Below are 26,012 nucleotides of genomic sequence, written 5' to 3'. Positions count from 1 at the left end.
CAAACAAAATACTTTCAATGACTCTTCTAAATAAACGCTTTAATGGTTTTGTTCCTCGTGGAATGATTTCGAAGTGCCCCTGCCAAAGCTATGTCTACCTGATGTAGTTAGGTATCATTTTTTTGCTTTTTTTCACTAACTTCTGCAATCTTCTCTTCTCAAACCTGGAAACACCTTCTCTAACGATCAATCCCCTGCGGTTCCTCCATGTAAGTGTAATCCATCTGGCACTTTTTAAGGTTGCTCTTCAGAAAACAAGCTTTTAAAGAAGGTACAATGATGGTTCTGATAAAACCTTCAGAAGAAAGTAACACCAAGTCAAAGACTTAAATATTTTAATACAATTTTGCCAAATAACTTAGGCGCAAAATGATTGAAAACAACGAACGATTGCCACAACACCGTGTTGGTATTGTTACGTTTTTTAGACACGATGTAACGTAATAATAACATAAAAGCAACTAATTTTCAACAACATGACACAACTAAGCAGCCCCTTTAGAAGGTTTCTCAAACGCTACGCAAACGTGATATCCCAAAGACCAATTGTCAATACAATGGTGTCGCAAGGAGGGCATCCATGGCAGTGCGGTTGTGAGCAAATGTGCTGCTACCTTGCGAAAAACAAAGGATATCCTGCCAAGAGCCTCATTCGTACAGTGAAGGTCACCATCAAGGGTTGTTTGTATAAATAAGTTGAAGCACCGAAGCGCGGTCTGAAGAAATCACAGATCAGTAACAAATGACGGACGCATCGCGTCACGGGTGGTTGCTAAGTGACTGCTTGCTGAAGCGTAACCTCCATGCAGTGATCGCGCTTCGCCGTCGAGAAAGCGCCGATTGTCCTCTGACACGGATCGATGAAAATCTGTCACTTGAGGTCTCCAATTTGGGTTGGCTTTGGGTGGGCGACGAACACTTCCATTTCTGAGAGCCCCATCGCTGGGGTAGGGGGCCAGGCTTACCATTGACTCGGCTAAACTTTCTTGAGAGTTCCCCCGCCCTAAGTGGGGCTGGCCCTTAGACAAATGGTTCAATTGGTTGTTATGGTAACGAGGTTGATACGACCGCGATAGTTCTGACGTCATCGACGGAGAAGGTGAGGTTCCACGGTTGCCTTGGTAACTGGAGGCAGAGTTGACGCGAGGACGTTGTTGGGGAATGTTGATCTCAGATGAGATAGATGGAGGGCGGGAGTGCCTAGAACATATACCCTCATTGAAATTGTAGCAAAGTATTAATTGATTAATAAAGTGATCTAATGATTCTATAAAATTGCAAAGACCCTTTGAAGATTCCAGTACAATAGGCTATGGCACAAAAACACATAAAAACTTACCTCGTTCCGCTTTTCCGGATTTCTTCTTTTATCCGTTCGATCAATCTTGTGATTTCTTTTAAATTATGTTCGGGAGCGCTTCTCTCAGCGTCCATGACGTCACGCAGGGCGTGATGAAGACGGCCTCCTTCTCTCAGAACACGAGCGCGGGCGTATAAGGCTTCGAACCAATGAGGCTTCAACAGGAGGGAGCGGGATGCAGATGATTCAGCTAAAACGACAAAATATCATCATCGTCATTTGACACAACAGATGAATTGAACAGTCGAGAAAGCTGGGAGTGAGTTTTCAAACGGAAACAATCAACATAACGCATTTACTTTACATCCATGGAAAATTGATAATAATTATCACGACAGCGACAATACACAAACTTTCTTCTATCAGATGTATTATGAGTAGAGATGTAAAAAAACGGTTTTTTTTGTTTTTAAAAAAAACGAGCTCGTTTTTTTTGTTTTTTATCGTTTTTTTGTTTTTTATTCGTTTTTTTTTGTTTTTTTTGTTTTTTTTTACCTATTTTTTTATTAAATGTCACAATATGCAGCAATAAGGGTAAACTCATTGCAATAGCGTCTCTTTCAACAAAAAAATAGTCTCATAACTCGTATAACATCTTTCAAATGAGACAATATGTCTCTCAAGTCTCAACACACGAGCCATAAAGGTTTCTCATCGTCTCAAATAGTAACACAATGTCCTATGGTTGGCACATCTCAAGTATTGTCTGTAATTTGGTTCAACCAGTTGTTAAATGCAGTACCACACTCGTGTACAGTTTCGAAGCCACCTGGGATTTTGGTTAATGGGCATGTTACGTTAGGACCAGGTGGTCAGGGTCCTGTTTCTCTACTTCACAAAAGCACTTTTCACCAGCACACCACACCATTACCAGTACAACGTCAAGAGATTGTTCCAGTTGATGTGCATTTGGTGCAAACGTGATGAAAATCACACAAGCGGTTCTCGAGTTATAAGTGAAATAACCTTAGCCACTAAGTGGCTTTATAGATAAGGAGCAATAGAAAAACGGCCATATCTCAAGAACCGCTTAACATATTTACATAAGTTTTAGCTCTACCCCCATGTTTTATGGGGTGGACTATCTGTTTATGAATATTAAAACAAGTTTTGGCTACTACTTTTTGAGCTAAAAAGAAAATAACCTCTTGTCGTTACGCACCAATAAAACCATGGTGCGTAAATTAAAAAAAAAAAAAATTGGGTAGAAGAAAGATTGATGACAAGTTTGGCAAAAGCAGTGTAGTGCTAAAGTCCCAACTTTTAGCCCAAATCACATTTAAATGTAGTGAAAGATGGAAACGTTTTGATGTTTTTTTATTTTCGCTGAAGAGATTCAATAATCCTTTGTGACGTCATAGTCATGTTTGTTTTCCCTTAATCACACCATTGTGCTGTCATAGACATGTTTAAAAGAAGTATGGTTATTAGTTGCACTTAATCCATCCAATTTGAACTAGTTTGCAGAACATTGAGACTTTAGCACTTTTTTTGTTTTTGCCTAACTTTTCGTCAATCTTTCCTCTGCCCAATAAAAAAAATTAAAGTTTGCATCATGGTTTTATTGGTGCGTAACGACAAGAGGTCAATTTCTTTTTATCTCAAAAAACAGTAAGCCTAGTTCTCAAATAAAATAAGTTTTCATCTTTGATGTTTGTTTTGTATCTTTATCCTGCATTGTGGGAATATGGGTAAAACTTTATTCTTGTCAGGAAAAGCATTATAAAGCATTTATTCACTATGTGAACACTGAGCACTGAGCAGTGCTGAAAAACTCCACTTTAAAGGAAAAATTTCTTCATTCAAGGTTGGTAGAATGGTAGTTACTAGCAATAGTCAACATGGGTGGTGGGCATTTGAAAGGAACATTAACCTAAACCTTTTCTGACAAATGCACTAACTTTTGACAGCTAAAAATATCAGTGATAAGGTCTCTTGCATTATATGTCCCAAATAATCTGCAAGAAGCATCAATGACGAAGTGTCCAATCCAAGATCTTACAACACACAAAAAGAATACTTCTGTTTCAACATTTATAAAGCATATACATCGTTGGCAAGCTATCAGTTACAAAACATGTTTAAACAAGCTATTGGCAATAGCTTGCATTAGTAAATTACCACGTCCACAAACAAGGTAAATGTGTGTACTGAATACTGCCACCTTGTTTTGTCAAAATTTCGTCAACCCATTGAGTGTGTACAAGAATAACCAGCAGAGGTGGGCAGTAACTAGTTACAAAAGTAACTAGTTACTGTAACTAGTTACTTTTTGAGGAACTGTAACGGTAACTTCGTTACTATTTTCCAAAAGTAACGAAACGCGGTAACTAGTTCCTATTTTAGCACTTTTTCAACAGTTACAGTTACAAGTTACTTTTGTATTGAAATTTTAGTTTTTAATTGCCGTTTATTTCTCTGCACGTGTTTGTGTCTTGCTTAGTGCGTGTTTGCTGCGTTTTGCGCAATAATGCATTTTTTTCGCAGATATATCGGCGCAGCACTGCGCATGCGCGGTTCTACTTTTGTTTTGTGGTCTGGTGGAGAAGGGTTGCCATATTGGCGAATTTATCGCCAAAGTCCAGAAATCTGGTGATTTTTTAAGACGTTTAGCTTCATATTAATGATTTGGCTCTTTTTTGGCGATTTTTGATAACTGATTTGGCTAAATTAATTGTTTTTGGCGATTAATCAATATGTACCAAAGACAGGCAAGACACAACAATACAACAGGGTTGAGCATTATAATAATATATTTTACATATTTACAAATGAGTTTAACAGTCAAACGTTTTCGGTTTAACTTAAGCCCTCATCAGGAACCTGAAAATATTTATAAAAATGCAGTAAATTTCATCTTCTTGAAAGTAACTAACTAACTGACTACAAGCATCAAGAAACACGCAGCGATTAAAAGCAATTTGTTGATGCTTATAGTCAGTCAGTTAGTTACCTTCAAGAAGTTGAAATTTATTGCATTTAGTGTAATGCTTGCAATGCCTCTAAAAAGATTGTCTGACATTAAAACCAGCAACAGCATTGCTGTTTGCTTGCCGTTGGTGGACGTTCTTGCGGAAGCAATACAAACCAGATTTGGTCATTGGTTCGAGGACAGCGACTTTCAGCTTGCGACTGCATTCCACCCACAATTTAGACTTATCTGTGTTTAATGCCTGATCATTAAGCGACACTGCTGAATTGAAGACCAAAATAAAACAGAACATGCTTCAAGCAATTGAAGAAGCAAACTGCTCTGCTGAAGAGGGGAGTAGCAGCGACACTGAAGTGGATGGCGGTAGGTAGAGCCACGGAGGACTTTTTGCACCACTTTACGCAAAAACCAAGAAAAGAAAGCAATGCGCGTTGAATCTGTTACAGGAGTATTTGGAAGCGGACCCTGAGGACAAGTTAAGCGGATCCAGATTCACAATTGGACAGATGAAAAAACTGTTTTAAAAGCATAACACTCCCATTCTGTCAAGCGCTGCAGTAGAAATATTGTTTTCATTGCAGCACTTCTTTATCACCAGACTTTATTCGTTCATCCCTGACGCCGACACACGCTCCATCGACCTGACACGACCAAGACAGGCATGGGTGCGCCTCAACCGTCTCCGTACGGGCGTCGGGATTTTCCGCTCAACCATGCACCAATGGGAAATGGCCTCTTCCTCCTCCTGTGAATGTGGTGCCGAGGAACAGACCGCAGACCACGTCATTGATTGATTGATTGACTAATCTTTATCCTCGGACTTGGAAAGCTTCTTGCAGAACTTAATCCTGGCAGTTTTGCATACTTGTAGACTAAAGGCTTTAAATCACCGACGTAGGCCGGTCACCGAGATTGACAGAGTGAAGTTTCCGATTGTTGAAGTCTTGTTGCCGGGAAATTATTCCATCTATTAGATGCCGCTAAATGGAGAGCAGTTCTTAACGTGCGTTGCTCTAGCGCATGCCCTGAGAGTCGAACCAGTGCCGCTTGATCGTGAAGCTTCTTCGTTCCAGAAGTGACGCGCTAACCAATTGAACTATCGGGGCGTGCATCAGCAATGACTGTAACATCTTCAAGCCACCTAACGGAGTGGAAGGTCTGCGCGTCATGGATGATGAAACCAAAGACTGGCTGCTCTCTAGTCGCCTTCCAGTGTAGTCCGGGAACATCGCGAATCTGGGGCGGTAAAAGGATAGACCCTCGGCCCCAGAGGCTCACACGACGACGACGATTGGGCAAGGACATTTTAAAGCCCAAAAGGGCAGGCGTGAGTGACGAGCACTTTGAAATGCTCGTATTTCTCAAAGGAAATAAACATATAAGCCACTGAGTATTTTTTTAAATAAAACCTTGTTGGTTTTGTACTTGTGCTGTTATGTTAGCATGGATGGCTCTAACACCATATATCAAACATTGCGGTTAAACTGGACTTGCATGCAGAGCTGGCCAGGTGCAGAAGTTTATGTTCAGATATGTGAGTAACTGAAAGTAACTAGTAACTGTAACTAGTAACGGTAACTAGTTACTTTTTAAAATCGGTAACTGTAACGGTAACTCAGTTCCTATTTTGGCCAAGTAACTGTAACTGTAACTCAGTTACTTTTGAAAGTAACTTTGCCCACCTATGATAACCAGTACCACACTAACATCATAGGCTAACTTCCATAAAAGGAAAAAGAAATTAACTCATCTACATTATGTCATGTATCAAATTTCATTAATTCAATGTTTGTCAGGTCTACTGCCACAAACATGCCAGAGAATGAAGAAGAAAGCGAAACAACATAGGTCCTCATAGGACTATGCAAGAACATATGCTGCAAAACACAAACACTTAGGAATTTCAGCACACCAATAAAACTATTTTTAGTAATTTAATGTTTTTCAAGAGCACTATAATGAAACTAAGCTGTAAATTGCAAAAAAATTGCAACTTTTCCAGAAAAATATGAAAAAAAAACAAAAAAAAACAAAAAAAACCAAAAAACGAGTGTTTTTTTTGGCTCAAGTTTTTTTTGAAAAAAAACACGTTTTTTTTTAAAAAAAACGGTTCGTTTTTTTTGCATTTACATCTCTAATTATGAGTCACCAATCACGAGAAAGTATTGTCTGTCTGATTAATTCACTTAAAGAATCAAATAATCTTCCCAATGAAGGCTGGCAACCACAGCAATGTGACATTCTATTCTGACACTGAAGATTTCAAATTGGAGTGCAGCGCTTCACTATCACAAAGTAGCATCTCACCTCCTTCGAGATCCTGTAACTTTCTCCGACTCCTTGAATATCCCAGGAGGAGATGGGCGCAAAGATCTGTTAACTTCCCGGTGTGGTTAGGAGGGTTCGGGGCGAGCTCTCCGACATGCTTGAGCGCTCTTGCGTAACAATCACTTGCTCGTTGAAATTCTGAATCCTTATACAGATTGTTTCCATCCTCTAACGATTGATCTGTGGGGAGGAAAATAATCAATGAACTCAAGGATGGGAATCCACGTTGTAGAGCTTGCGTCTCTGGATCTCAAAAGAGCCACTTTTTCTTCTTGAAACAAGTAACAACATTCTAATGCGTCACATCTGCCTTTTCCGGTCTGAGTTTTTAGAGAGATCAGCAAAAATCACAAACACTGCAAGATGCTCTTCTCGTTATAAATTGGTATAACCGGCTACCGAGAAACATATAGTTGATTGGATAGTCTAAATGGCTAGCGTGGAAGCTACATCGTTATGGTTATCGCCATGGCTCACTGTTCTAGCGAGTATTTAGCTTTTTGCTGATAGCCAGAAAGACTGCTCCCTTCTACACAATAATATCGAATGTAGAACCTTCATGGCCACTTACTGAGTAGTGCGGTGGTGACATCTGGTTTGCCACTTGCCATAGCCCATGTCATGGTTTGAATCTCTGCTCCGCGATGCAATAATCTCGACACCACAGCGATGTTCTGACTACCGATTGCTCGGTCCAGTGCACACATACCAGTGGCGTCCACGTGACCGATGTCAGCGCCCGCGTCCAGGAGAAGATCCACAACCTGTTGTCAGGAGACAGTTTGATAAAAAAAAAAATGGCAAAGTACACGAACGACAAACCTTAAAACGGAACAAAATTTTCATACCGGGCCAAGCAGAAGGTTATTGACAACAACGACGCACCTGAGGGTCACCGTAGAAAGCCGCAAGGTCAAGCGCTGTTCGCCCGCTGATGTCACAGTGATGTATGTCGCTTCGACCAATCAAACTCCGCACGCAATGGGCGTGACCTAAAATTCACAAAACAGATCATGTAGCCTGATGGTCGGTCTAGCGTTATAAGGTTATGGAATTACGCGCAAGACGTTCCGGACGACCAACATACCTTGCAGTGCTGCCCAACCCAAAGCGGTTAATCCTTCCTTGTCCTGAGCTACAACATTGGCACCTGCGGAGGCAATAGACGATGAAGTTAATTCAAATAATTAATATGAAGATATAGAAATAGTTTGATGGACATTTTATCAAAAAATATCTTCTTAAACTTCAACTTAATTTAATATTTTAACGTAATTTAGTAAACACATTTATGAAAAGCCAAGGATACAAAACTTACCGCGTGATAAGAGAAGCTCAAGCACTCCCAGGTGGCCATGACACGCCGCCATGATGAGGGGAGTTTTTCCGCCAGGGTCGCTACTTTCCAACGTGGCCCCACAATTGAGCAGAAGATCCGCCGCGTCCCACTCGCCCTGGTGAAGTCAACAAAGATTTACTTTAAATACGCCACAATAAGATTGGCAGCATAAAAAGGAGCAACTAGCGTGAAAATGATGACCATTTTGTCCAAGAGAACATAAGACAACAACGCTTTCATGCAACCTGGCTTCTCACCCAAAGACAGTCTCAAGTTCCCGACACGTTTACAAATCGAAATCGTTTCGAGTGTACGCAGTTGATTTAAGACACACACATCAATACCTAGCTGACTACTTTGGGCTTACATGCTTGACTGCGCATAGGAGGGGAGTAAACCCGCCCCTGTTTCTGCAAGTGAGGCTGGCCCTGTAGTGACGTATCAGGAGTTCGCACACGCTCGATTTGCCATGCGCGGCAGCTGAAGTCAGTGGAGATTCCCCGTGAGATGGTTCCAGCCCGTTGACGTCACATTCGAAATGATCGGTTTCAAGAAGGAACTGGATCAGCTGTGAACATTAATTGTGACGTTATTAACGTCATAAAAGTGACTGAATTGTGTCACAAACAATCACCCGAAACAAAGTTTCATTACGGTTAGCCATTTGGCCGCATGATCATTAAACGAGTCCACAATTTATTTCACAACAATGTGATGGCAATACAAACAATTACCTGGTTGTCCTCTGTGGTTGCGGCCGCTACTAAGGCCTGCTGGGTCGCCACCAGGTGATGTTCACGAGTCGTGTACAGATTGGGAGAGAGGAGGAGTTTTGCCACGCTTGAGTGACCACGTGAAATTGCATGAAGCAATGGAGTGTGACCATTCTGATCAACTCGTGCCAACTGTAACAATAGGATGACGTCAGAGTTGAGCAATAAAATGTTACATACAGTGTCTGTTGAAACATGAAAAAACGGGAGAAATAAAATTAATTTATAGAAAATAAAAGCGAGTAAATTTTAAAACTGGGAATGAAAACAGACTTACAAATGAAGAAGAACCTGGCATTTATTATCAAATTTATGAAGTTGACATTAGCGCCTACCACTGGTTGGTATTGCAAGAGAAGCTCCACCACCTCCAGGCGCCCTGCTGCAGCTGCAAACGTCACTGCTGACATCCCGTTACCAGCTTGTAAGTTGACGTCCGCACCATAGGTCAGAAGTAATTGCGTCAGTTCCATGTAACCTGCAAAACACGCCAAATATTTAATTAGAGGTGTGGTTACATTTGTTTTCAGGCGCAGTATCAAGAAGTGGGAAATTGTTTTTACAATGTATATAAGAATATACAAGGGCTAATATTAATGACTTACGTGTTATCATCAGGAGTCCCAAAAATGGGCGCTTGAAACTTTAGATAGCCTATGCCTTTACGCTAAATTAGTCATGCGTGAAGGGATAAATGACGTGTTCAATGAAGCAAAGTGCTTACCATTGTGAGCCACCACCGCAAGAGGAGGAGCATTCGAGAAGATTTGTGAGGACGCATTCGGATTCGCCCCAGCACGGAGCAACAGCTTGCTGATCTGAAAGCAACGTAAGGTGTTTATTGATGCGTGACTAACACAGTTGCTAAGCAACACTTTTGAACCAAACATTAATGATTAAATTTTAATTTATTTTTTTCATTGTCGAAATGCATAAAGAAACAAACGAACAATCTAACAAAACGTGGCAAAAGTAGACACGCCCTCACCTTGACGTTTGGATAGAAAAGGTTCCTGGGGGAAATGAGAGCTTCCGTCAGCTGCTTGCTGCTTCCCGCCATCAACTGGGCGTTGTATTCACTCGCACTCATTTCTGATGAAGAGTATGTCAAATGTTACTACACCAATACAAGTCAATGTCGACATCTTAAAACAACGTGTTGAAAAATAGAAACGTGGAAACCAACAATCGGTAACCTTGGTAATTAATCACGTGACCTCACCTGCTTGTTTTGATTGGCCCTTGAACATTCCTGCTTTGAGCACATGATGTGCCAACTCAAGCGTGGCGTGCTTGTGCAAGCGATCAATCGGTTGCCTTGACAACACGGTGGCCAGTAGAGCGTAACCACGCTTGACATCAACACGGAAGCGGGTTTGGGATTGCACTGCAAGGAGGAAGATGTTTGAATATTTATCATCCACTTTGAAGTTTTGTTTCTGTGTTGCCACAACAAAAGCTTCTGTAACTTCAACCTCGAATATGTCAATTGAAAAGTGTCAATAGTTTAATGACTCAAGAAAATGAAGTATCTTCTTTTTCATTCCTTCGCACTTTCATCATTTGATTTTTGTGCTGTTTGCTTTCAGCTTAACTGAAGATGATCTAGCTTCTAGCTGATCGAAATCGATTTGTAGCTATTTATGATTGAACTGACTCGTGTGAGAATAAATTCCTTTGCATTAGTTTAATGACTTCACGTTATTGTCATAGTCATGTCATTGTTGTTCAGCCAGTGAACAATAAATACTCGGCGGTCGAGAGGAGAGGACATAAACGACTTCTCAACAATAAATCTGACATCGTAAATAAATTAAGTTTCGATTCTAAAACTTCAACTTACAAGTCCCATTTCCATTGGAGGGCGTTGCTTGACCCATCAACCACTCTCTCAAGTTGGGGTGGAAGAAGACCCTAACGGATGTTGCATCGCTCTGCACGAGCAGCCCATCCAGGAGTTCCATCTGCTGCTTGAAGATCCCCCAAGCCAATTGGTTAGGAGGAAGAGAGGCAGCCACGGCTTGAAAGATCTGCTCATCCTTGAGAGGATACAAAGATGCGAGAGCGACAGATAAGATGTCACGCACGTCATCGAAGGAAGAGTAGCTGCGGAATCTGAGGTTGCATTGAAGAAGGAAAACCTGGAGAAATTAAAAGATTAATCACTACACATTCCGAAGTTTTGTTTCTGGTTGTGAAGATAATGCTGGAAAACTTGGGAATGCGACCTTTAAGTGAATTAGACTTTGAACAAAAGGATTCCTAACCTCTTTCAAGTTGGTGGGAACCACTTTAAATCCAGCACTTTTTGGAACGATGGCTTCTTGGTCGATGAGATCAAGGGTCATCCGCAGGTAAAGAAAGTTGCCATTCGCCATCTTCAACAAATGCTGACTTAGCTGTTTTTGGGCTACAGATGAATCAGCTTTTCCTGTCGAAAGGAAATAAGATATGAAGACTATTTCAAGAGTGGGATTACCACCAGAAGCGCAACATCCTCTCCATTGGATCAGCTTTAAGATTCACTTCGCTTTCAGACATCAAGGTCAATGGGAAGAAAATGATTCTTTAAACCATGAATGTCAACTGTATGAACATGAGATTTTTCATTTGTAGATTCGTACAAAGATTATAAAATAATGTAGTGATGCAGAGTATTGACTGTACAAATTATCTTTGCATTACAATGAGACAAATTACACTTAAGTTTTCAGTTAACGTTGCGCTGATGAGACTTACCAGACAAGGTGAGGTTTGAAAGGACAGTTGACGTCGCAATCCGGTGACTGACGTACGTGTGCATATCCTTCGCCAAGCGTGTGTTATCGCCATCCAGTGACGCAATGTGAAAAGGTAAACTCTCCACAATATGGCGCTCTTCACTACGACACGTGGCGACAATCTTGATGAAGTCAGGGAATTCGCCAATGTGACGTTGCAGGAAGGACAAGATGGAGAAGCCGTAATCTGGTCGATATTGTTCCGCTTCACTGAGTGCGTCAATTAAAATCACAAGGTTCGACCGAGGGAGTTTTTGACCTGGAAAACAACAGGAAATAAGAAAAGAGTGGAAACAACATTTCCAAGTTGCCTGCATGCCAATACTCATCTGATGAATAATAAAGTACATATCCTAAACAAAAATAACAAAAACATCTTCGCTTTTTAAACCTTCGAACAGTGTGTGGACTCTACACAGATTCTTCGAATCCATGAAGAGACAGACGATAGATTATTGACGTGTCCTAACAAACGGCTGAACTGATCACAGAAGTGAGTTCGGTGACAAGAAACAACGAATCAGCGAATTGATCACGTCAACTTACTTCTTTTTAGAGCCACTAGCGGCTCAATGATGGCTTTCTGAAAAGCTTGCGATGGATTCTGGATGCAGCTTCTGACGCTCAGGAGGTTCTGGAGGTGAGGGTCGTTGATGAGGAGTTCCCTGTAAGCGGTCAGTTGGGGGGCCTGGGTGAGTTGGGCGGCCACGTTGTGGATGAACTCAGGGAGGTAGCAAGTCGTGCTGTTGTCGGCCTGACAGAAGTGGTAAGCGACGATCTGCAAAGGGCAAGACGATTTTAATAAATAACCAACAAAGCAAGCCCACATGTGCTGTTTACAAAGAGCTTTTGCACGAGAAGTTTTTCTTCGAAGATTATCTCTTGCCATAATATTGACACACAGTCATGTGATATATTATTTATAATAGAATTTATGAAGCGTAAAATAATCTTGGAAAGATATCTCGGTATGAAGTATTTCAGTTCATTTCTTTGTAAAATAAATAAAAAAATTCGTTCCACAAATGAGTTTGTAATTTACCTGTGATGCAATTTTTCGGCTCGAATCTTCCGTAAGTGATGTTTGACTTCCAGCTCTGCTATTGGCTGCGCTGTTTAGTTGTGGGGCGGGGCTTGCAGTTCTGCTTGAGTGATTTGAGTTGCTACCATGAAATGTTGGCTTTGTCATTGGACTGGACGATCGAGAAAGGGAATGGTTGACACGGTTCATCGCATCTGATGAAAGAATAATCACATTAGATCTTCACTGAGCTAATGACACTTGACAGAGAAAAGCGTCGTGAAAGTATGACGTCACAACACACCACTAACCCAGAAGGCTGAGTGTATCTGGATTGGTACCAAACAAAATTCTCCGTCTTCGCTCTACATCAACATTGTCACGTGGAAACCATTCAACTTACCAAGTTCCGGTTTACTTCCTCGTGTACTGCGCCATCCGTGGTAGCTGTGCGACACCAAGTGTTCAACTATTGCCGTTTTCCCATGTCCGGACTTTCCGGCTATCATCTGAAATTGATAAGTTGTCACGTGAATACCAAAGTTTGTGACGTAACAATCGAAAGCTAGAAGACATCTTGTTGAGTTACTTGGGCACCACATGCCACACAGAAGTTTGATCGGTTGCAGACCGAAACATTAAAAATATTCTATTCCATTAGGATAACACGATAAAGAAGTTGCTTTTACGGTGTTGAAACCTTTTTTCATGAAATAAACAAGTTGACGAAACTGGATTATATTCTTCATTTTATTTCAGCAATGCTTTTCGAAAAAGAAGTAAATTTTTAACACCAAATTATTGAGATGGAATAAACGATATTGCAAAAGCTTGAAAGTTTGATAAACATCAACACAACATGAATCTTCCGACTCAGCTTCATACAAGAGAAGGTAACATCCAACTAACCACTCCTTTGTTAGACTTGGTGTCCTTGCTGGCTAGAGCGACCAAAACTTCGTTGAACAACCAATCTCTTCCGACAAACTTGGACTCGCTGCTGATAGCCAGGGGGAGGTCAAACTGGAGCGCTTGCAAGTTAACCTCTGGAGGGCGATACGGAGCAAAACGAACTAAAAAAAATAAAACATTTTCATGTAAATATTTTCTTGTTTGAAAATATATTCTCACAACATGACCAAAACCTAAACTATTAAGCTACGACAGCATTACATCACATATGACATCATCAAAACGTTAATGACGCGACCGACCTTTGTTTTCAGGTTGTTGCTTCCTTCCCTCGCCGGGATTCGAACGAGTGGAAGATCTTGACGCTGTTTGTCGCTTGAAAGTGTCATCACTTGGGGGAAGTCCCCTGTCGTCGCTCCACAACGCGTTTGTACTCCCATGTTGCTTAACGGGGATTTTCCCTTCACCCCCTTGTATTAGCCCCATTGATCCAGTACGGCTCATGCTAGACATTCCCATAGAAGAACTGAGGGGAGCTTGTCGACCTGGGTGCATGGTAACGGGGGTTTCCCTGCGGGTATCTTGGGACCACACAAGGTTGGGGGAGTTTCGGGTGGGGTTGTCAACAACTGGACCAAGTGCGCCATCTGACGACAGCCGCATTCGGTTGGTGAGAGTCGAAGTAGCGGACCAATCATTTGCATGGCTCATTCGCCCGGCCCTAGGAGGGCATAGTCTGTCCATGTCAGGATGCAGAGAATTGCTGTTTGAAGATGGTTGTGTCGCCTCCACATGGACAGCTGAAAAACAACGCATCGTAAGCAAAGACGCAGTTCATTGTGTGGACGCTGCTGGCATGGTCGGCGGAAAAATCAAAAACAAACAAACGTGTGACAAAATGTTACTCACCCTTTGGAGGTAAAGGAGGCGCGACGGTGTTTCGTGGAGTCGGGGGTTGCACTATGACGTCAAAATTGTCCTTGGTGAGTTGCAGGGAAGAGTTGAGAGGAGAGTCACAGACCTGAATGTAGACGGTTTCGTTTATATGACTATGCTAGAGAAAACAATTCGACATTTAGTTCAACGAGTCAGCGAAATAAATCTGACAAGAACGCAAATGCGCCTTGCCATCAAAGATTTAATGATTAATTATGATCAAAAAGAAAACGTGTCTCTATAACTTTTCTGTTGATTACAAAGTGTGTCTGTCTATGACTTCTTAGTGGCATCTCCAAAGCCGTGGTGTGAATAATGACCGCAATAAATACTGTATTGAAGCTAAGTTGAGTAATTTCTGAATCTCATTTATATTATTTTACAAGGCATCATTAAGATTAGCATCTGATCGCCGAACTCACGTTTGTCTGACCGACCCTGGTGGAAGCCATCTCACACACGGACACAGCGGGAGTGATGGACCGTGACGACGATGATACGCTTGACCGAGTGGAGTGGTTGGGTGACTCTCGATAAAGTTGAGGAAGCTTTTTCACATCCGCATCTGTGGGAACATTAAAGGCTGATGTTAACACAATAATTACATAAATATAACATTAGTTAACACTGGAATTTGTTAGTTAAACCACCAGCTTCGTCCTTACAAAACCCCTTCAGGGGAAAAGCGATGTTATTTTGACTTTTTTTCTACCGAATGGTTGTTTTAAGCAAAATCCCCCGTCTTTGCATTGATGACAAACAATGCAAGACGAGGTGGCTATATCGTGGAGATAATGTAACAAGCTGAAAGATACCCAGCAACCTACCTTTTTCTGACAACGATTCCGGTCTTGCCTTTTGACGTCTCAAAGACAACCTACGTGGTCGAATGGATGACGTCAAAGATGATGAAGACGTGGCAGGATGTAATTGGCTCAACCTTCGTGGGTCAGAGTTCCACAAGGTAGCGCTAGATTGTTCGGCCAACATTGAATGTGGGATTGGTTCACTAAAAACAACAAAATATTGACGTGACTTAAGACTGGCTAGGATGGTCCACGCGATAAGAGAAGCCAACTCTCTATGTGTGCCAGCAAGGTCATCTAATCATTTCAAGGCCACATTTCAAGGAGATGTACAGTAATGAAACTACAACAAACACAACGAAAACCTTGTAATTGGGTAGCACTCAGCTGTTACTAACCTGGGACCGGATTGACAGATGATGTCAGATGAACTTCTAGTGTGGGCAGGCAGGGGCTTCCCCGAAGCGTCCGGGGTCCGGGAATCAAGGGACCCAGTCTTGTTGGAGTGGAAAGGAAGTCGTGATGGAAGAAAAATAGAAGAGTCGTGTCGAAATTCAGAGTCAAAGGAACCTACGCTGCTTCCTGGAGAAGAAGAAAATCATGATCTTGATGACTATAACCTTCCACAACTTGTTTAACGTCATAATGTGTTCTATGCGCTCACCAACTGATTACGACAATATCGTTTGTTAATCGAGAAGTTAATTTCTAGATTAGAATTTACATCAGATGATACGAAAACTGTCAAGATTACAAAGTGACCGAGTGACTTTGCAACATAATTTAACGTTCAAATACCGAAAGAAACATGCAGCAACCAACCTATTCCTTTATCGGAGAGGGTTGAAGCTGGGCTGGTTTGCTTTTTCGGATCGTTGCTATGGGAACCAATGTTGTTGTGACTCAGCATTGGATGGATGTGGTTTGTCGTTTTGACTTGGTTTATTCTGTACAAGATTGACTTTGGTAAGCAACTTGTTCTAATGCGAAGCATTGCGCTATCACAATAGTTCTGACAAACACCACAGAAGTGTGTAGTGCCATGAACATAAGATCAATTACAATACAATGATAATACAATCGCACAATCGTAATACAACAAAAAGTATTATTTATCACGTCAAGACTTCATAATCCCATTTTGACTACGCTACTGCACAATTGCATTCAGGTCGGTAACAAAAATCGAACATTAACAAATGAAAGCAAAGCTTGGTTTAAATGAGCACAACCTCTAGAAAAGAAGTAAGAGACATGTCAGAAAGCAAACGATAAAGGAAACTTTTTTTTTTCGCTTATTCGGATACTCACTTTTGGTCTCCCACAAAAATTCCAAGTCTTGCCATTAGTACCGGATTGGGAACCTCTTCAGCCAAGGACGTCCCGTTGCCATGGTGACGAGTGGTGGATGACGAGTTACCCGCATTCACTTCAAAAGTATTATCATTGATTATAATAATTATCGAAACAAACAGTAAAGAAAAATGAAGAAAGCTCAATGAGTAAATCGCTGAAATTATTAAAAAAAGGTTAATTCGACATGTTGCCAACCAATTCGTACAACCAACAAAACCATGAGAACGCTGGAACAAATCACCATGGAAAAGGTTAAAGTAGTAAGTCAATACAATGAAAACAAGAGCCTGTCAACTCAAAACTTCCCTGCCTCTGACAACACTAGAGCCCTCCTATCTGCCATAAGCCTAGCCCGAGGTGTCGTTTCCTTATGCCGCCATTGCGTCTTTTAGCCGTGACGTCATAGTTCATACCAAAAGCGGCGTTATAGATGTGGAAGTTTTCAAATGCCAATGTATGCTTAGCCAGGTGAGTGTTAACAGCATTCTTAGATACTACCTTCTATATATAACTGTGTCGTCATAGTCACCAAACGCATCAATAATGAGGTGACTGTGAACGAACAACCATCTCCTTATTCATTGCAACAGTCCAATGCCATGTCTTGTCTAGTTTGAAATAAATTAATAAACATGGAAATGGTATTATACAACCTGCCGAAACCGACTTCAGATACCATTCATGTTTATTTTACGTAAGTAGACGTTAAACGACATACTCAGGAATGCCTGCCGTCATCCCAAACCTGTCCCAACATGAACTATCTGATCTGTACAAGCTCACTGCTCTATGGAGGAACCAAACAAGGGATTTATTAAAGAAATGTGCCACAGCATATCAGTGCCATGTATTCTGTGTCTTTGTAACAGGTATTTGATTCAAAGCTACGTCTACTTGGAGATTAGTAACGTGAATGTTCAAGCTGGGCAGCGATTTAAGAAACTATCCTGACTGACCTCTACGCATGAACTGACAGAAACACCTGCTCGAGTCGCACCCTAGAATTGTTACGTCATTGTCAAAATTGTAAACTCGTTGGCATTCGTGCCTACATTCCGTTCATAAACGTTTGACTGAAGAATCTGCATATCAACACATTGCCAATATCTTGGTCGGGCAATAGCCTCGAGCGGATTGGATGGGAATTGCTTGCGTATGTTGCAATCTATGCGACGTTGAGATAGCCATGCGATAATTCTCTTATCAACTACTCAGGATTAGACAGGAATTTGAAGTGAGTGGTTCGCATACAATTACAACGGTGGGAATGTCCAAGCATGCATGACTTCAGCCATTTCAATGACGACTTTTATATTTAAAGATTCTTCATAATAATGCCTGTAGTCGATCGTTATAAAGAAAAAGTTCAATAATTCTACAACACGATTTGTCCTGACTTAAATAAATGTTTTTCTCTTAAACTTTTCAACTTTGTTGGTGTTTGCTTCAAATAGAAAGAACGTAAATTTTGTTGTTTCAATGTTTAAAGAATGTCCCGCGTTACTTCTTGAAAGCAGATTAACAGAAGCTTTGCCCCTTCAGTTAATCATCAATCAACATTCAATTCGAAGTGAAAATCGAACCCAACACGTGGGTTGGACCATACGCTGCTGTGGCTTCTCGCGCGAGAGCGAGGTGACGCGATGACTCATCGCGATTAGTTGGTTTAACTTGTCGACTGAAAGGCTTCTCGAAAAAGTCGATGTAAAGCGTATGTCGTCATCCCTAAGAAAGCCTCTCAACGTGAGAAGGCTGCTATTTACTACAAGCCACTGACATAATGCGATATCTGTGCGAAACGCTCTTTGCGCTTGGTCGAGTAACCGCGACCACAAAACGGAAGAGACAGACAACGCATCAGCCCGATATCTATGATCCTCCAATTGTTACATCGACAAAGCAGGTGTTGATGTCACAATGGCCACTATTCAACTCAATGCTAATCTACCAGTTTAAATGGCAAAGATACAGTTTTCATTTCACTTTTCTCACAGCACAACCTTTCTCAACATGTGAACTCAGTTGGTACACGGCTGTTGGTGCTTTCTGATAAGGGATAAACTTGTAATCACAAATCTATTAATCAACACAGCTAGAACCTGGCTAATTTACGCGGCTTGACTGCAGCTCATTCAACCGGCAACTAACCAACGAGGTACGCAGATATGCCAGGCATGCAGAGGTATGCTTACCACAAGTTGACGACTTTGGTACTGATGGAATTTCCACATACTTCGGCTTTCTGTTAGCTGGAAAAAATAAGTCATGATTAGACACGCCTCTAAGCGATTGCTTACCGTCGCGTGACATTGTGACGTACAATGTAGATGATGGGTGATCAAATCATACAGTAAAAACAATGAAGTGAAACTTATTGAAATAGAATTCACAGGTTGGCCTACCTTGCGAAGGGTCCTCCATGTTTTTCGCGTTCATTTGTTGTTCTTTAGAATTGCTGCCAATCATTAATTCACAAAAAGTCAATTAGTCTAAAATAAATAATATCTAAACAAGAACAAACTGTTAATTAAGCATTGGAATGCAAAAACAATAAATGTTTGTGCGACCACTATGATGTCACAATTGGACGAAAACAGGTGAATCAAACCTGAACTTTATGACGTCATGAAGGAGGAAGCATAAACGAGTTGATCGTTCGATTGGAAGTCATCTGGAGGAAATGAAACCAGCCTCGATCACTTCCTCCGCTCAACTAGGCGTCAAAAATAGATGCGGCATCAAGGCAAGCCCGTGCCGCTTACATGCAACCTTACAACTTGGCGAAAAGAACATGATTGTGACCACACAACAGAAATAGAAATCTCATCCGGTCAGCAACAACTCGTCAAGTATGACGTCACTATGCCTTACATATAGTCGTTGTCGTGTCACACTCCACTGAACACAGCCACTCAATCAATGATATTTTTGACTATTCACTTATGATTTTGAACCTGACAGATTACATCAAGCGGTCAACTGAGGCGCCATTCATAACGCCTTCACTCGTCAGTCGTGCGTGTGGCCATCGCCATCGTGACGACATAATTATCAACAATTCCCCACAGAAGTGATCGGTATCTACGTTATAACGAGGAGGTCACCCATTGGTCACTGGCGGTCACGGATTATTTTGTTTGGTTTTCTTTAGATATTATTTTGAGGCTTTGAAGCTGAGACTTTAGCTTTTTATCACCACAAGGTGTCGTTGTTTTCCTGGAATACATTTGGGGAATGCCACAAAACAGCAAAATTTTAGTTTCATCATCGCAGACGCCCAGATCCTGCGTCTACTTTTCGATAACGGAATAGGGTTCATTGTCAGTTCTTGCCTAAACATTCAAGCTTGGTTTGAAAACTGTGGCATTCGAATCACGAAGACTTACAATGCATTTAAGGCGGTGCTTGGAATGATATTTATGACTGGAAAAACAAGTGGAGCCTTCACAATTAAAAATCATATCTTGAGGAGAGTCAAAGAAAGATACTGAATTTGCAACCTACATCAAACCGAGCAATAAACATTTCACTGGTGGTAGGCTGCTCTTTCATTCAAATAGAATCTGATTCGAAGTCGATTTAATCAACAAAGTATTTACATCTATCAAGCGTAAGTATTATACGTTATTAACAACACGTAAACGACATGGCTACAACGCGTAATTACTTTGACCAATCATTAAACTATGCAATTAAATGGGATTCTAAAAGTTAATGAGGTCTTCAAGAGAGTGAAGAACCGACCAATCAATAATAATAATCATAGATAAAATGAAAAACCGGTCCCGTCAAAGCTAGATCGATTGATTGCTTCACAATACAGCCTCTACTTGTCTGCTTATACTCGAAGCAACACTGTCATATCTCTATCAGCATTGCGTAAGACTAGAAATATTGTCATTGTGAACAAAAAACTCGCGATTAAATCGATGCGAATTGTCTGTTGACCTGACCTGCTAAATTCCTTCAGTTTCCAGTTTCATTGTTCTCCATTGACAAGTAACAAAAACATATGTTGCCGCACAATCACAGATTTCCAATGTCATAAACTCTCGCAAATGATCAATTCAATTAAATAAACTGGACCACCCAAGCTCTGTGAAGCTGCTGCGAGCCGCTCAAGTGCGATAGGCTTCATCGCCATCATTCATCAACAACTGCAAAAGATTTGAACTTCTTTGAAAAAAATGTTGGCATTCCTAGACCTTATTAGTCCACCTGGCATCATGTCGGCCGACAAATCCATCAGCTTTGTACTAATTTTTCATGAAATTAATATGAACAAACAGACCACAAAGCCAGACTTAAACTTGCTTGATCAGAGCAAGTTTTAAACCTGCAAGAGCATTCTTTCACTTGACAACTTACATCTTGTTACAATGTCCTCGAGCTATCACACGAAACCTATTAAACAATCCCTGCCCATCATTATGTCGACACAAAGCTATATTAATTCACTTACTGTTGGTAATAAATGGTCATTAACTTCGCTTTGAATGTATGGTCCACAAAACTAACCGACCTTCAGGCTAACTATTGTTGCACAGCGCACGAAGGCTGGCAAATTGACAAGAACTTTCAATCTAACACAATACCCTCAACTTTCTTAAAAACGCAGCTTCTTCATTTTGCTTCAACTGCAGAACTGTGACAAAGATTTAATGGAAATAGTTTATCTGTTCGTTGGCTGAAACTACTAATTTAAAAATTATGTTTAAAAACCACGGGAGATAAACGCAAAAACTTTAACTAGCAAAAGCTTTGTTTTCTAAAACCGTTAATTTCTGATATTCACACCGTTAATTAATTCGACGTTTAAATTTACAAAAAGTGGCAATTAAAAACACGCTGGATAGTACTGAACGTCAAGCTGATATAATGAACGGCGGTAAAACATGGCACGACGCTTCTCGCAGCCCCTTTGTTGAAGTTATGGCACAACAATGGCTGGTCCCATCGATCGCTACTTCACATCAAGCTGTGGCCACTTATTACGTCATAACGGATGGAGCGGAATGCCAACAGGCTGCAAGCCTCAGTGACAAAGATCTCTCGTTCGTTGCGCTGAATAAGATTGTTTCCAAATAAATAACATTCGCTGTACCAAAACTATCTCTGAGTTCAGCTCAGATGCTATTTATTTGATATCTCTGAATGAAGCACTGCAACCAAATTTAACTTCAAATTTGAATGAAGCAGATTCCTTCAAAGGGTTTGTCAAAATGTTCTGAATGGACTTTTATTCTGATGGATTTTCCTCTTTTTGTCCAGAAAACACTTTCGCTAACAAAGTCGAGTATTTTCCAATAAAAATTCAGAACAGAAACCCGCTGGCTAAGCTTTGTTTTATTACGTAACTGTCATTTTGTGACGTCTCAGTGGGCCAAGAAGGACAAATTAGTCGTAAACAAGGAAACTCATATGGCGCAATAACCAATGTTTCCTATGTACTTGTCACCCCAATAAAAGCATGAGTAAGAAGAACCCGAACAAACTTAATTCAAAGGTCCGCCAATGTGACAATTAATATTGCTCACACCAAATCCAAGGACTGGCTTTTTCCACATTGGTCTGATATAAAGCGACGTTGCTTCGATGAAATTGTTGCTAAGCAATCTAGAACAAGACTTTCTTTGCTCAGCAAACATAACGTTCTTTCAAACAATCAATCAGTTAACGAGGCAATCCACGAATCGGAAACTTAACGTGAAAGTTCAAAAACAAATATTTTAGTTTTCTCGGCATCTCGTCCTTGGCTCTGCGGCACAATGCGTAGCTGGGAAGGAGCCAGTCAATGGCTTTGTTTCGTCACCATTCTTGAGAAAGCTCCTCTGGCTATCGTTCACTCGCTATGAAATTATAAACACTGGCCACTAATTTTTGTGTTCATCCGGCAGCGTCGTTTTCAATGAACGCAAATCTGATTCTGTTGCTATGGCAACAGCGGCAGGTTCATTGTAGAGATGACCGGGGTCACCGCTTATTACGCAACATTCGATATCTTGACATCACAGTAAGTTTGAGTTAAGCCTTGTTCAAAGCGATCTTCAATAGGGGTGATTACCACACGTTGAGTCATCGGCGGTTATTAACAATGATATTTTCTAACGTTACACCAATGTGGTTGGTGGTTTTACATGTTTAAACATAAGTGGGGCGGTTGGCTTTGTGTAAAACCAGCTATAATTTTGCTACTGAGAGCCAGTGAGGAAAAGCTTTGAATGAAAAAAGTTTCTTACAACTGAAAAAAACACAATTTTGGTTCGACAAATAGCGCACGAAGCTCGATTATTTATCGGTGTTTCACTCTGTCACGTCACAATCACGTTCTAGATAATCTATTACAATTTAATGATAAGGCAAAATGATCGCGAACTTCGTCGTTGCCACAGTCACAACTTGATTTAGGATTGAACTTACAACTTGGGAATATGATCCGAAGTATAGTAGCCCCACAGTAATCTTATCCGCGTTCAGAACAACTTGATTAGAAACAGTATCTCTCAACGTAACTGTACACTTCGTCTTTGAACTAAAATTTAATAATTAGGTTTATTACAACACAAGCACACTTATGACGCATCTTTGAATTTATAATCTTATGATTAAACACCGTTTTACACCTTCCATCTTGATTAGTCATTATTAAGTCATAATCGCACGAGTTTGAGAGGAAATGCGACTTGTTATGTTGCGACACAGCGAGCCCCAGGCGTCGATGTCAAGTGCTTTCCGCAAATACACAGGTAGTCGCGCGTTGATAATCGCCGTTTCGAACCGATTCGGGTTCAACATCCGTGCCCACCTTTTTACCCTATACAAAGAATGCCAGTTACCTCCCAGAACTGATACGAGTTGCTTCCTAAATCAAATCATGGACACAACGTCCGTTAATGTTCAAACTATGTCTGATAACTCACAATTGTCTTTCCTCAAAGATCTGATATTTCAAAGTTCATGCAACTTAGTTCAACAATGGAAAGCAAACATTTCTCTGAAGTTCATTCAGACTCAGGTACACCCGGCTATTCACTGCCATTTCAACTGTGTTCTTATCCTATTTACAAAAGCACATCCATGCCAATGTGACTTTCTCCTCACTCAACACTTTTACATGGCAACGGAAGATTTGTTCCCACTTCCGGTCACGTGATCACCGACTTCCCAATTATCTTTCTGGCACATCATAGACATCAACAATATGTCCGGTCGGCTGGGGGACTAACTGTTACTGAACAACATTTTAAAACTTTTTAGTTTATCTTTTACTGAGCCCTCGAACATGACTAACCAAGTTACCCTACTACTCATATCTAGTTCACACTGGCACACATCCGCCAGTAAACCATTATGACAAGTTAATCATTTACTATGAACAAACAGACAACCTGGGAAGCATAATTGCTCCGTAAAGAAGGAGAGTGTCAAGTCATTCGTTGGTTCAACGTAATCAAACGTCAAGTTTACAACAAGATTTTACAAGATGATTGCAACAAAGTCAACCACAGCATCAGCTCCTGAAACAGGGAGGAGGTTGTAATTTTCTATCGCATCGTTGGCATTCTTTCAAATGAATGCACAGATGCTAGAGCGTTCATTGTAAACATCATAATTCCTCAGTAATGATGAAAAGATGATTTAAAACTGGAATACGCCGTGTCCGAGTTCAATTACCACAACCCCTGTTTATAGCAACCGGTGGGTGAACTTGCAATAAGATACCACCCTTGATAAACCAGCTCCGAATTCGTTAAAACCTGATGTTTAAATGAATGAACCAGCAATTTGACATGGCTAGTGATTTGGCTCTATCGCTTTCGCAGCTCGTCATCTTCCTATTCAGCTCGTCAGCAGACCCTGCATCGACAGGCCCTGTCTCCAAATACTGGTGAGGCCTCCAACAAAATGACGACGTGTTTGAAGAAAATCAGTTTGTTGCGTTATTGCGTGACATCGTGGGCTAGTCACTGCTTTGCTGATGGATTACAATGAAATCGTGGCGGATGTTGGGAAGGGGAATTCACTTACGTCAAACCTAATATATCTCCTTCAGAAGTAGCAGTTCCGAAGTTGAACTACTATTTCTGTTTGCAGTAATTGAAAGGTTTTATTAGACTACTCCAATATCGGTAGACAGGATCTGATGAGTTGTGAAACAAATCTGCGTGGAAGTTGATTGACTTTTCAAAATATCTCTTGAGGTTTTCAATAAAAACATTGGAATTGTCAAAGGACCGATGCTAGCGCTTTCCCACGGCTGAACGAGCATTCCAAGAGCGTTTGCCAACAAGCAGCATTCCACATTTGGAAAAGCTTCAAAACTGAATCTTTACAATTTGTAACGAGGTAATCCAGAACAAAAGATCTTATGCTGCAAAAATGGATATTGAACTTACGTTGCTTAACAACAAAACAATGCAAACAAAACACACAAATTCCATATTGTCCAGAGATTTCTCAGAGCAAAAGCAAATAACAAGTTCTATAGAGCAGAACGAAAGATCATTTTCAGACAACAATGTTGGACTTTAAATCGCTACATAAACTTGATGTCTCGCTGCTATTACTTGACGTAATTTTTCCAAGTTTTGTCAGTTTCATAATTGATGAAAAAAAAATTTGACGACGTTGTCGAAACGTTTCTAAGCCTCAAATCAACATCAAGCATTTCATTCGCAAAACAGCGCTCAGCTTCAAGCAGCACTCGATGAAGAGGTTTATCGCATTCCTGATGATCTAACAACAACAAGGAATGTTGGTGAGAACAATACACGCTCCCTTAACAAAACAAAAAAAGAAATAAAAACCTAAATATTTGTTAAATAAGCAACTTCATGTCATGCCGAGTGATTGCCGCATCTGCTAGCCTGCTTTGTACGATTCTACTGAGAGTGAATAACAACTGAACCCCGCACAAATACTTTGAGCGCAAGTTTTTGGTACAATCGTGATTGAGAGATTACTTTGTTAGCCATTAGAAACAAAACTAACACCAATGGAGCAAACTAAATCATGCTGAGTGCCATGTTGTTGCTAAACTTTTAAGTTTCAAATCCAAAAATGCGAAGTTGGTGTCGTTGCAGCTGCAAAGTGTAAATGGGGTAAGCCATCATGCAGGGCGGTCCTACAAGATTATTGCAACAACAGTCAGTCGCAAAGGAATGCAAAGTAAAGCAGCTGTTCAGAGGACTCACTGATACACAAATGAAATAACAGATGCCAATTCTTTTACTAAACAAACTCCTGCAAATAAATTTCATGGTTTTCAATTTGCAATATTCAAAATTTACGCGAATGAGTTTTAGAATCGCAAGAACAACGTTACTTTACGTTGCAACAAGAACCACGTTACGCCTAAGCCAGACAGGTGCAAATTGTTGCCGGAAATGCCCGGCTTCCAATTATTCTGAGCAACTTGTAATTAACGAGAAAAGGAAACAATGTTGTGATTATACAGACAATGGCTTTG

At 40.8% G+C, this 26,012-nt stretch overlaps 1 protein-coding gene across 1 annotated transcript; it reads right to left on the bottom strand.

The window, feature by feature from the left end:
- Positions 1-321: 321 nt before the first annotated feature.
- On the bottom strand, positions 322-19,043 carry LOC145787516 (protein TANC2-like). Its single transcript, XM_082599273.1, has 29 exons — positions 18,946-19,043; positions 18,736-18,792; positions 16,499-16,616; positions 16,010-16,134; positions 15,586-15,769; positions 15,209-15,390; positions 14,804-14,946; positions 14,355-14,466; positions 13,748-14,245; positions 13,443-13,606; positions 12,937-13,042; positions 12,555-12,748; positions 12,059-12,290; positions 11,472-11,771; positions 11,000-11,163; positions 10,576-10,873; positions 9,955-10,119; positions 9,721-9,824; positions 9,457-9,550; positions 9,068-9,210; positions 8,694-8,864; positions 8,327-8,527; positions 7,939-8,074; positions 7,708-7,770; positions 7,506-7,612; positions 7,192-7,384; positions 6,600-6,800; positions 1,340-1,550; positions 322-1,200 (listed from the first exon to the last, which is right to left on the bottom strand). Exons 1-29 carry the CDS (start codon positions 19,007-19,009, stop codon positions 726-728), a joined length of 5,205 nt encoding a protein of 1,734 aa, XP_082455399.1. The 5' UTR covers positions 19,010-19,043; the 3' UTR covers positions 322-725.
- Between the last annotated feature and the right edge of the window lie 6,969 nt (positions 19,044-26,012).

The sequence above is a fragment of the Aplidium turbinatum genome, chromosome 18 (assembly GCF_918807975.1).
Source record: "Aplidium turbinatum chromosome 18, kaAplTurb1.1, whole genome shotgun sequence".
NCBI lineage: Eukaryota > Metazoa > Chordata > Ascidiacea > Aplousobranchia > Polyclinidae > Aplidium > Aplidium turbinatum.
This window is presented reverse-complemented; position numbering and strand designations above follow the sequence as displayed.

What these genes read in the sequence shown, in the direction of transcription:
- LOC145787516 (XM_082599273.1), bottom strand. Translation starts at nt 19,009, where the DNA reads ATGATTGGCAGCAATTCTAAAGAACAACAAATGAACGCGAAAAACATG. An exon ending in CCAGGGTCGGTCAGACAAAC is followed by an intron (nt 14,467 to 14,803) that starts GTGAGTTCGGCG and finishes GTCTACATTCAG; the next exon opens with GTCTGTGACTCTCCTCTCAA. An exon ending in GCCTCCTTTACCTCCAAAGG is followed by an intron (nt 14,246 to 14,354) that starts GTGAGTAACATT and finishes GTTGTTTTTCAG; the next exon opens with CTGTCCATGTGGAGGCGACA.